Genomic DNA, 12394 nt, shown 5'->3' with positions numbered 1-12394 from the left:
CAGACAGAAAGGGCTGCAGTCACGTCTGAGCTCCGTGACTCGAGATCATTGTCTTAAGGATTCAGATTTATGTAAATAAAATTTGGGGCCTGCATAATAAGCACCGCCAGCGCATCTGCAGAGAGGGCCTGGAGAATCGGTCTCCAGGCAACCAGCCACTTGGGTTCAGAGGGGAAGGGTCAGGGGTGAGGAGGAGGAGCCTGACAGAAAGCAAAAGGTTCATTGTCAAGCGTTGCTCACAGTGACCTGGAGCCTGGGGTCAGGGGGCGACCATTGTTACCTCACCACAACAGAGCTGGGTGTTTAAATCTTCAGCCTCACAATCACACTCTTTCTTCTCTGTTGTCCTGTTTGCCAGCCTTCCAAAATTCCCACCCCACTAACCTCCCCCTCACGCCACAAAAAAAAAACAAAGGGGTCTATATTGCCTTCTCACTTCAGTATAATGGCATATTTAACAGTTTTTCAGACAGTGCTACTGTTCACACAACAGTGCTGTCTGCTGAACTGGGGTTGCTGTGTCACAGCCAGTGCCCTCCTTCTGGTACTTCAATTATTTATTGTTTTCATGTGAATACTCGTATGATTATCCACAACTCCCCCCCAGCAGGAGTGACTAAGCTGATGCCCCAGCTTCTGTCAGGACCCGCAGCTCAGACGGCAGAGGAGCAGCCCTTGACCAAGCTGATATCAGCCCTCACCCTTAAAATAACAGACCCAGAAACTGACACTCTTTCTAATTTAATCTTTGTGAAAGCGGTGACTCATGGCTGCTTATCGTATCCTGTTTGGTTTTAGTCTCCATATCAAATGCAGGGGCCCTGGAAAGATCGGCGCTCCAGGAATAATTCGGTTATCCGCCTCTGCACAGCGCTGCCGGGCTTAGGGAGAAGGATTCTGCCGAGTGTCCCAGACCACGCGGAGCTGACTGCCTACTGACTCATCCTCGGAGTCTGCATGCAGGCAGCTGCAGCGCACAGATTTTTACGTTTTAGTGTCCAAATGGCCGTATTTGCCTGCATGCTCCCTGTCCAATCTCTGCTTCACCAGATCTCTGTAATCCTGGCCGGGGGGACGGATATATCTCTTCTCCCATTTTTTCCCACCAGTCCTCAGCTACCTTGGGCTCCAGTTAGAAGTGGCTCCACTTGGGCGGGCTCTGCCTGACACCAGGTGTTGCCGCCGTTGCTGCCAGTGGTCCCAACACTCCGCCATCCTGTGCCTCAGTAGGGGAGCTGGGGAGCTGCTCACTGGAGTGATATGCCAGGCACTGGGGCTGCTGGTGCAGAATGGCCCCTGTGTGTCTCCCAGGTGGGGCTGCTGGTGCAGAATGGCCCCTGTGTGTCTCCCAGGTGGGGCTGCTGGTGCAGAATGGTGTATGTGTGTCTCCCAGGTGGGGCTGCTGGTGCAGAATGGTGTATGTGTGTCTCCCAGGTGGGGCTGCTGGTGCAGAATGGCCCCTGTGTGTCTCCCAGGTGGGGCTGCTGGTGCAGAATGGTGTATGTGTGTCTCCCAGGTGGGGCTGCTGGTGCAGAATGGCCCCTGTGTGTCTCCCAGGTGGGGCTGCTGGTGCAGAATGGCCCCTGTGTGTCTCCCAGGTGGGGCTGCTGGTGCAGAATGGTGTCTGTGTGTCTCCCAGGAGGTGCTGCTGGTGCAGAATGGCCCCTGTGTGTCTCCCAGATGGAGCTATGCTTCCTTTTTCTTGAGATGCCTTTTGTATACAGCTGTGGGGCACACCCTTTGACCTAGAGAGCCAGGCAGTCGTGGTGTTTTCTTCTTCCCGAGCCCTTGATTACCCAGTTGAATTCCGTATTTACTGAACTGGACAAGCTGCGGATGTGCAGGCTCTCCCCGGCCCCGCCGTCGCCCAGCGTCAGGCCTTCCTCGGGGGCTGGGCCGGCCATTGTCGGCCCTGTCTAGACGCGGCGTCGGCTGTGCGCGGCTGAACAAAGCCGAGCCCCAGCGCAGAATATCAATGGGCTGCGTGGAGATGGGAGGTGCCCCTGTCCTCCCTCCCCCCCGGCTCCGCACAGCAGGGCCGGGGCTCTTAAAGACACCAGGTATCGCCTGCGAGCCCTGTCCGAGCCTGCCTGGCTTGTGTTGCTGTTGAGAAGACGGGCAGCCCGCTTCCCTCCCTGCGGCAAGCGAAGAAGGGCAGCCTGTGGGCGCAGGAAGAGGAGCGCGTCGCCCAGCGCACACCGGCTGAGCACTCCCCGCGCTCCGTGACTGGTGACTCATGGGTATTGCACCTCTCTGCCCAGGCGGTCCGGTCGGGCCCGGGCCCGTCTCCCTCCCGCCTGCCGCGGCTCCGCCAGAGCGCCGTTACCTGGCCCGCGAGTCGCCCCGCGCGGGGTGAGGGCGCGTTTGCGCACTGACTCACCCGTGACGGGGCAGGAGCTCGGCTCGGGGCCGGATTTGTCTGTCTGAATCCCTTCTAAAAAAAGCCGCCATGCCCTGTTTCTCCGCGGGGAGCCCTCCCTGATTTTTCCGGTTGGTGAAATAGTTTGGCCATGACTCGCGCGGGCGTGCTGCTGCTCCTGCTGCTGCCGGGGGCTTGGCAAGAGTGTCCCAGCTGGCACAGCCTGTGGGCGCAGTCTAACAATGGCATGTGCTTTCGAGCGCCGTCGGGGGCTCCCCTAGCCCGCAGAGAAATGCTTCCCTGTTCTTATTCATCCGTTCTGGATCCTGAAGCAGGCATGTCGGATGAGGGCTGATCCAGCTCTTCCAGCCCCACCTTCCCGCCAAGCTCTTCCTTACTCCTCGTAACCGATAACGGCCTTGACTGCCCCCTTTTCCAGAAGCTGCTGGGACAGTTGGAGGCTTTGGGCTGGCTGAGAGCAGCAGAGACAGGGAAGCCGACGTGTGTGTGAGCTGAAGATCCTCCCTGTCAGATCAGTCCAGGCTCGTTTCTGTACTGGGGAGCCCAGCTGGAGCAGAGGACAGGCCAGGGGATTCACGAACAGTGCTTGAGGTTTTCAGTGTTTCTGTAACAAAGCACTCTCTTTTAGAAGACAGTTAACCGATTGACCGTCACTGTGTCTTTTCTGAATCCTAGTGTAACACAGCATACGTGTAGCCCCCGCTGATACTCCTCAGAGCTGTGTAGGACACTAGAGACATAGTGTCTCTAGTGTCCTACACAGCTCTGAAGAGTATCAGCGGTCAGGGTGCTGTTGGTCTGGGGGGGTCAGTGCTGTAGTCTCGTGCTGTGCAGGATGCCCTGAGCCATGCTGGGCGAGAGTCCTCCAGAAATAACCAGAGCCAGCGAGGGTGCAAGGTGTAACACTCGCTCAAGGGTGCAACAGCAGTGTGCACACTGTGCCTCGAACCCTCAACCCCTCACGGACTGCCAGCCCCACACATCCCTTGCCTGACACTGTGCGTTTCCCTGCTGCACATGAAGTCCTCTTTGTGGGTCTGAGCTCACAGGAGCTCCAGCCAAAAAGCATCCTGAAGAGTCTGAACAAGCGTGGAGTTTGTATTTCACCACATCCCAATCTGCCTGTCAGTCCACAGCAGCACAGCGGGGGTGTTTCCAGCCAGATCTGGGAGATTATCTCCGAACAAGAGGCGCAGGGCGGGAGAGTGACAGCGCACCTGAAGCTGTTGTCTTTGGGGAAGATCCTGAGGCTGGAGGGAGTGGGTGGAGGGAGAGGACAAACACAGGGAGATTATAGCATTCATCTGCAGAGGCACTTTCTGTCTTTGGGTAGGGTTTTGCTTTTTCTGTTCATGCCTTACAGATTAAAAAGCCACAGCCTCGAGCCTGCAACACCTCTCAGCAAAAGAGCAGGTTGCTATTTACACAAAAAAAACACAACTTCAGGTATTTGCAGGTAGCTTTTTTTCCCCCCCAGTCTCTGCAAAACAGAATTCTCGAAGTTAAGTGCCTGTTGAGCTGGCATGAGACGTCAGTCATCGTCGGATGTGTTTATTTAGTTTTTCAGTGCGTGTTTTTTCCTCCCTGTGCTTAAGAGCTGAGCGGGATTCCTGGCAGGGAGCTGCTGTCTTTCCGGTTGTGCTGCGGTCGGGCGCAGACGGTGTTATGTCTGGATAGGCGCTGCGTCTGTTGGTAAGTGGCAGGTTAGGCGGGTTGAGGTGCTGGGAAAGCCAGGCTGTTTGAAATGAGACCCGATATGAGAATCTCTGTATAATAACAAATGCAGACTAGGAAAGAGAGGCTGTTTATATAATCCAGGAGTACAGAGGGCAACTCAAGCCATGTGTGACAGAAGAAAGGCATATCTTCTATGTTTGCATTTAGGCAGCTTTTTGTTTCTCAAAAGCAAGGAATTTGCTTATTATTTCCATTGAATAGCAGGAGCTTGTCTGAAGGTACAACCCCAGGCATGGTGATATTGGTGTGTTCAGAGTGTAGAGGGCGGGTTTGGCTCGTCGTGCCTGTCAGCTGCACCTGGCCTGAGGCTGTCCAAGAGGGCCTGTGTGCAGGGAGGCGCAGGTGCAAGTCTGCCCAGCGGCGTGCGTGGGCGTGCGTGCACGTTGGAGATTCTGGTTCTGGTCGGCGTCTGCTCTTTCTCCCAGCCATTGTCCACTGTGCACAGCAAGAAGGTACCCCCACCCCCATCAAAACCCTCCTTCAATGGAAACATCAGGGGCTGCACTCCTCCCCTCCAGTGCAGTAGCTGCAACCCCTGCAGGCAATCAGTTCAGGGGACCCCAGCCCTGTCTGTAACCCTAATGGGGCGCCGTTCGGAGGGTGTCAGGACACTGGGACAGGGGAGGGGGTGCGTTCTGTTCACAGCTGCGGTCGGGGCCCTGAGCTCCATGCTCGCCCTCCATGGCTGGGGTGCCCGCTGTGCATTGCCACACACCATGACTGTGCCATGACCCTTCTCTGTGATCTACAGCACCTGGGCTATCGGTTTGAACCCGATGAGCAAAATCCCCCCCCCCCCCACCATGCACTGTGATTTCAGAACAGATTACGTGCACGTGGGGGCAAGGAAGTCGGAGATCATTACACTCTAATGATCTGTTTTTTTCAAACCAGTTTGTCGTCGTGAATATCAGAGTTGCAAGGGCTCTCTTTAAAAGTTGAATATATTGGGCTGTAAACATGCTTTTGCTTCCTTGGTGTTTCCAGTAGACACAGCAGTGCCAGGACTGTGCAGACTGTAGTGGAGACATCAGGGCTCTGGACTCCACACCAGGGGGTTGTGGGTTCAAATCCAAGATGGGCTATGGCCGTTGTGCCCTTGAGAAATTGCTCTGGTAGGTTCCCATTGGCTTGAATGGGGCATCATTGTAAATGGCAGTGTTGTGAATTGACCTACCTGCTTGAATAAAGAATTCAGTGAAAAAGTCCCCCCGCCTTGCTCTGCTGTGGGTTAGCGTGCCCAGGCCTGGAAGAAAAGGCTGTTTCGGGTCTCAGACGTTTGAGGCCTCGGTTTTAGAGGGTCCTCATGTTCGCCTTGGTGAACAAAGACTTGCCCTTCGTGCAGAGCTGGTGAGTCCTGTCCTCTCCGCGCGGAGTCTGGAGATGGAGACGCAGGCAGGGAGGGGTCCTGCAGCCAGGCTGGGGGGGCGGCAGTGTCCGTGCGCACGCACACCGCCCCTGAAGAGCCGCCCTCGCTGACGGGAGCACTCCCCCTGCCTCTCCTCACCTCAGACACCCCGGCTCTCCCGATCCCCCGGCAGCCTTGGACTGCCGAACCCCAGCCCACAGGCCCGGCCTGGTCTGAGAAGGGTGACGGCCAGCTGGATCTTCAAAACCCACGCACCCCCTTTCCTGGCTTTTCAGTCTGTTTTGATCACAGGAGACTGAGTAAGAGGGAGATGGCAACAGCAATAATGTCTTATCAGAAAAGCAGGACATTCCCCTTGACTGCAGTCCTGATCATCAGCAACAGCGAGGTCCCACCAGAAACAGGCACTGGTGGCGCAGTGAGGAGTAAAGACCCAGTCTGAGTGTCTGGGTTTCAGTAGGCTTTTGGCCAGAAAATCTCAACACGGGCACAGAGCTCGTGGTGGCCGTGGTGTGTCGTGTTGGTCGGTGCAGACTGCAGTGAGGAGGCGACAGCCCCCAGCCCTGAGCTGTGCACGCTGCTGATCCAGGACCAGTCCCTAGTGGGGGCTGAGGGAGGAGAGATAAAGCTCCGCTCCTGCCTGTGAGGTTACAGCTGCTGTTTTCATCATGGCGGAACTTCATCACTGCTCAGGGACTCTTTGCACTGGCCATCTGCCCGGTTGAAGTGGCGATGCTGGCCCTGCGTGTAACAGTGGCAGCCTCTACCATGCAGATCATCGTAAAGTATGCTTAGCTGTCCTCTGGTCCTCTGTCAGCCACGTGGCTGTTCCACAAGTTCCACACATGTGCTGCAGAAGCAGAACGTTGCTTTCTGAGCATCCATCACCCAGAGCTGGACAACACAGTGGCCTGCTGCTGGCGCCCCCTGCTGGGGTTTGTGTTGTGGCGAGAGCCTTATCTCTTTCTGAGCAGCGCAGAAGGTGATGATTAGAGAAGACATCATGGTGAGGAATCCTCTGTGTGCCAGGCCCACTGGCCTCGGGTTCCAGAGAATCTGGGAATCCTCCCCAGTGTCCCTGGATTCGAACCGTGCATTCCGTGGGAAACCGTTGGATTCTCTCTCGGGTGGGAGGGAGATAGATATACTGGATGTTCGTAAAAAAAGTACCCTGCCGGTACCCTGAATTCTTTTCAAGAAAAAAGTGGGTGAGACCCTTGAACTGATTAGCTGTTAAATACCAGTTGAGCTCAATGGGCTCTTTGGACACTTCTTATAGTCTGATCTGCACCTACATGCACATACCCCCAGACTGCATGGTAGCAGGCAGTAGTCCAGAGTTGTGTTTTGTACATGTGGATGGGTGTCTGGCCTGCCTGGAACACTGAATCAGCTCGCCAGGCAACTAACCTCCCATCTGGCTCTGCAGAGCATCTGGAAAGGATTGCAGGCAGGTCAAGCCCACATTGAAACAGGCAGGAACTGCAAAATCATTTCAGACGGCGAGAGGGAGGTCTGAAAGAGCAATAATTCTGCTTTCTGTTGGCTAAGCTGCTGCCTGCCTTTCACAGCCACAGGCAGCCAGTGACAACCAGCCATGTTTCCACTTAGTTTCAGTCAGACTGCATGTCTGCGCTGACACCCCGTGAATATACTGGCGAGCAACAAAAAATAAATGGTTATTATGGACAGATGCAGTACACAACGATATCTATTATTGTGTACACAGATGACATTGTTATAGATTGTTCCATTTGGTTCATTTTAAAGCATCTTCTGCACTCACTGTGCTGCAGTTGTTTGAGAGTGCACTCTGGGGCCAGTGGTATATTACGGCTATCCGAGTAAATTTTTTTTTTCCGTGTGCGTGGTTTGTCTGTTATTAGCTCCAGAGCACGCAACAGTCCTGAATTTCCCACGCTGCCTGCGTCATTCATGCCAGGAGTCATGCAGAACAGCTTTGTCCCTGCGCTGTCCTCTCTTGCTTCCCTGTCTCCCCTCCCTGCACGCCCTTTTCTAAAAACATTTTCTGCATTCACATGGAAATTCTGCAAACAAATTATGTGGACCCTTCACCTCTGCCCCCCCCCCGTCTGTCGCTCAGACAGTTAAACAGACATGAGCGACCTGCGCCCCCCCAGCCAGGTCCGGCCCCTGTGTCTGGAAAGGCGCACAGCGCTGTGGCAGTAACCGTGCAGTAAGAGGACTACAGAGATCGCTGGCTGCCCACTGCCCCTCCCCACACTGTCTGCCGGAGCGCTTAGAGCTGTCTGGCTCAGCAGTGACCGGGAGTGCCCTGGAGAGAGGGGGGGTTCCCTCGGATGGGATCTTCTGTGACCCCGTGACCTTCCCGGGGGGTGGGGGTGGGGGGGGCAGGGCTTCTCGTCAGGCTGTGTTGTTGGTGTCTGGTCTGGCAGAGCAGCCCAGTCAGAACAAAGGAAAAGGCCCTGCTGTCGTCTCGCTGTCTCCCTTTGCTCGTCTGCTGGTGTTTCCACTGTCACTTCTGTGCTTTTCTATTAATAAGAGAATCTATTAATTAGGTCCTGCAATTAATTTCTACTAATAAGGTCCTGCAATTAATTTCTATTAATAAGGTTCTGTAACTGGGTGGGTTCAATGACGCTAAAGCCCAGAATGCACTCGTCTCCTTCCCCTGTTTGCTGTCGTTTGTAGAATTAATTTCCAGGCCCGTGTTTTGGGTTATTTTTTCAATTTGCTTGCTTCCTTGAATTGTGTTTTCCCCTCTAGCTAGTCTTACAGGTCACCGGGTGTGAAGACTGTGACTGCGTGAAGCAAGTAGTTTGTTCAGTGGAACTGAGAGCAGGTGGGCCAGCTGCTGCCCTGTCCCCGCTGGGCCGGAGGAAACGGGATGCTGCTGAGCTCGGCCCGGCCGGCCTGCCTCCCTGTCTTGTGATAACCTGCCCCCAGGGGCAGCAGGGAAGGGGAAGAGGGCAGGGAAGTGCTGGAGCGTGTCTGAGGGGGGGGGGGAGACTGGGTCGACTCTCGCCAGTGCCCGAGCCCGTCCTGAGGCTGTGCCAGGCTCGCAGCTGTGCCCGTGTCTGCGCTGAGGGGCGGACAGGAGCCACGCCAGGGCCTCGGCCTGCCGGCAGCAGGCACTCCAGGGTGCCCGCGCTCTGGAAGTAGGGGCCACAGCCGGGCGGCTCTGTGCATCGGAGACACCTCGCTCCTTTTTACCACCAAACGTTAAAGTCAAAAAGTCACATGGTCCTGTAACGATGGATTTCTGTGGCGCAGTTCTTGGGTATGAGTTTCATAATAGCCCCGATATTAAGTTGAAACTTGGCAGCGCAGGGGATTTAGAATATCAGGCTGACCCTGGGAAATCGGTGGTGTTGCGGGACACTCCGGCAGGGCCTGTCCACAGCCCTGAGCTCCCACTGCTCTGCTCGGCTGTGTAGGGCTGAAGGGGATCTTGTGATCGGGGGGCGGCCCAGTGATGTCTGGGCGGGACGGGGAGTTTTCTATCTGTTCAGGCTGTAAAAACGCAATAGCTGTGTGACCTGCCTCCCAGTCGCCTCCTCGCGCTGTCGAGCTGGCCTGCAGCTGGCTGACCCCAGGGAGCGCTGAGATGCGTGCTGCACATGTGCTATACTGTAGACATGTGTAAGTGTAAGGAATTGTTATTATTCAGGAAATAGATGATCTTCAGCCAGTTTGAAGACGCACAGAAAGGGCTGGGCCTGTTCAGGAGCAGTGAAGAGCTTTCCTGTTCAGTGATCCCGTTAGTTGAAGGGAAATTGCACGCTGCAGCTGGTCATGTTGTGCTAACTGTGCCAAGTTAAGGGAGGAATCCAGGTGTCGTGGTGCAGATGCTTGGTGCAGCAGCACAGCTGTGGCTCCTCTCTCACAGGCCCCTGCTCCTCTGTCTCTCCCCTGCAGCCCAGCTGGAGTTTGTCCAGATCATCGTCATCGTGGTGGTGATGATGGTCATGGTTGTGGTGATCACCTGCCTGCTCAACCACTACAAGCTGTCGGCGCGCTCCTTCATCAGCCGCCACAGCCAGGCGCGGCGGCGGCACCTCCCGCTGGCCTCGGTGAGTACTGCTCCTCGTCGGGGTGGCGGGGTGGGGGGGGTGGCCCGGAGGAGTGCGGCACGCACGCAGGGACGGCTCATTCGTTTTGTTAAGAGCACCCGTGCCAGCAGCCCACTGGAGCTCAGCAGGCGTGAGCCTGGCCAGTACCTGGAGGGCAGACCTCCTGGGAGAGCTGAGGCTGCTGCTGGAAGAGGTGTTAGTGGGGCCAGCAGGGGGCGCTCACCCTGTGGTCCATGTGGGTCCTAATGCCCCAGTATAGTGATGGGGAAACTATACTGTAAAAAAGCGCCGTCCTTCGGATGAGACGTAAAACCGAGGTCCTGACTCTCTGTGGTCATTAAAAATCCCAGGGTGTTTCTCGAAAAGAGTAGGGGTGTAACCCCGGCGTCCTGGCCAAATTTCCCCCTGGCCCTTACCAGTCATGGCCTCCTAATAATTACCCCCTCTCTGAACTGGCTTCATCACTCTGCTCTCCTCCCCACTGAGGGCTGGTGTGTGGGGAGTGTACTGGCACATCATCAAGGTGGGGCTGCACACTGGTGGGGGTGGAGGGGATCCCCATGACCTGGAAAGCGCTATGAGTGGATATGAGCGTAAGGAGTTATTGCTTATTAAAGCTGCAGAGTCAGGGAGGAGTGTGCCATTGTCATGCAGCTGTGCTGTTCCTGGCTGCCCCTCTGCTCCGAACGCTGCACCCACTTGTCCGGCGGGGTGTGAGACATGGGGGTCTGGGAGCAGGCAGTGAGGGGCGCTCTGAACTGCCGGGGACCCGCAGGAGGGTGTCGCGCAGAGGTGGCGTGAGGGTCCGTTAGCATCGTTTTCTTCCTCCCTGACGGCTGGGCTTCATTCCTCCTGCCAGGCTCTGGCCCCCACCCCTGTTTCTTCATGCAGTCTCAGATCTTTCCTTTTCTTTAGCCAGATGGAGTAGTGCCACCTAGTGGCCGTGTGCATGTTGCAGACCTCAGCACCTGTCCTGAGACTGTGACTCGGCTCTCTCTCCGCTTGAGGCTGCCAGTCCTGACCTCCAGTCTGTGCTCATTTCCATTCCAGCTGGATTCTCCCTCCCCTTGTCGAGCTACTGCAGTTGCTTTTATTTTATGAAAATTACATCTTTTTAATTGGTTTCATTTCCTTAAATACTTGCAGATGTTTTGAGGGGTTTTTTTTTTTGTACTAATTTGGAACCTGAACCTGAAAACCTTTTTAAAAGATTTTTAAATAGAGAATTATTTATTATTATTTTAAAAAGAGAATTAAGTGACTTGAAAGTTCAGCTCAAGTGAAATCCTAAAAACTTCAGGCCCTGTGGGCTAGGTCTGAGTAAGTCCTGCCTTGAACCCATTCAGTCATGGGTCTCTAATTGTACTGCTGTGTGCTGCCCCCTCCTGTCAGACCCGTACACTGCACCCAGAGGTACACTCAGCACATCTGCCCACTGGCTTTGCCTCTGGGTGCTCAGGCTCCACACACACCGACTAGCCTAGAGTCACTTTTTATTTTTAATTAGCAGCACTTGACCTATTATACACATTTACATTTTGCGTACATTTTCATGAGTTCGTTTGGCTGGTGTTTTTATCCAAAGTGACTTGCAGTCACATTTACTCGAGATGCGAAGGTTGTAGATGAGCGTCGTGTGGTGTTTAAGATCCGGGATGTGGCACCGAGGAGTTCCTGTGCTGCCGGACAGACAGGAAGTAGTAACCTGGGTCAGTCGCAGGGCCCTGGGGTCAGGAATATCCTGAAGGGGTGGGTTTTCAGTTTCTCCTGGACACTGGGGTCCTGACTGTGGCAGGTAGGCCGTCCCACCTCTGGGGGGCAGCAGAGAGCACAGTGGCACCTGGGGTTTGTTGCCCCTTAGAGACTGCACTGGCAGCCAGCCTGAGGAGCCGTATCTCGGCATCCCAGTGGGACACGGGGCCTGGCAGGGGCCTGGAGGAATGCTGGTGCAGTCCCGCTGGAAGCCCTGCAGGACAGCGCCGGATCTGAATCTCATCTTTACAGCGTGGAAAGACCTAAAAATTACTGCTGAAATTTTCACCACCTGCCACAGTGTGAGTAAGACCACTGTGGGCGTTTTGTATCCCTAGACTGTTCTGATTTATTGAGAGAGTTCCTGCAGATAATGTGTGTAGAGCCCAGGTGTGTTAGAGAATCGCACACCTGCACTTCAGCATTAATGTCTCTTTCTGACCGTTTCTCTCTCCCTCTGTGCTTTCAGGAAGGGAGCCTGTGGCCATCCGATAGCTCTGGGCCCTCCAGTGGAATGACAGAGGTACTGTGGATTTGTTTTCTCCTTCAGTAATGAGCTCGTTAAGATGGTGTCGCCCGGCTGCTGAGATCTGACAGGATGATGGTGGTGTCTCTGGAGCCCCAGCTCCTCGGTCAGTCCTCAGAAGAGGACCTGCTCCTGCTCTGCTGTGCGCCTGTTCCTTCAGCTGTGCTGCACACACGGCAGGCGGGCCGGAGCACGATTCTGCCCGGAATGAAGCTGCCCTCTTGCCATCAATAGGTCCAGGCTGCAGTCTAAAGCACTCGAGTGTCAGGCTGAGAAGCTGCTGGAGCTGTGCGTGGCACTGAGAGGTGACACTGGCGTTTCCTGATCTGTAGCAGCACAATGGCGAGAGGGCAGAGGGCTGACAGCAGGCTGGTTTGGAGAGCAGCTCTCGAGCAGGGCGGCTTTTGTCCTCGAGAAAGAAAGCAGCCTTTTCACATGGGCGTCATCTGGCCAGCGGCTCTCGTTCAAGGCGAGAGAGGGTGGCGGGTGAAGAGGCTCTCGAGCGGAGTGCTGCTTCAGCTCTCGCTGTCTACTTCGGGTGCTGGTGCTCTGGGGCTTGCTGGGCGGTGTAATAA

The 12394-nt window shown here is 55.3% G+C and overlaps 1 protein-coding gene across 1 annotated transcript in view; it reads left to right on the top strand.

Annotated features, from left to right (window-relative positions):
- The window catches only part of pmepa1 (prostate transmembrane protein, androgen induced 1), a 35173-nt gene that overhangs the window by 17059 nt on the left and 5720 nt on the right, over nt 1-12394 (top strand). Inside the window, exons 2-3 of the mRNA XM_088607850.1 lie at nt 9387-9541; nt 11763-11816. Coding sequence (XP_088463976.1) covers nt 9387-9541; nt 11763-11816 — 209 coding nt within the window. The remainder of the gene's footprint in view (nt 1-9386; nt 9542-11762; nt 11817-12394) is intronic.

This window comes from Lepisosteus platostomus, chromosome 15 (genome assembly GCF_059453375.1).
Source record: "Lepisosteus platostomus isolate fLepPlt1 chromosome 15, fLepPlt1.hap1, whole genome shotgun sequence".
Classification (NCBI taxonomy): Eukaryota; Metazoa; Chordata; class Actinopteri; order Semionotiformes; family Lepisosteidae; genus Lepisosteus; species Lepisosteus platostomus.
This window is presented reverse-complemented; position numbering and strand designations above follow the sequence as displayed.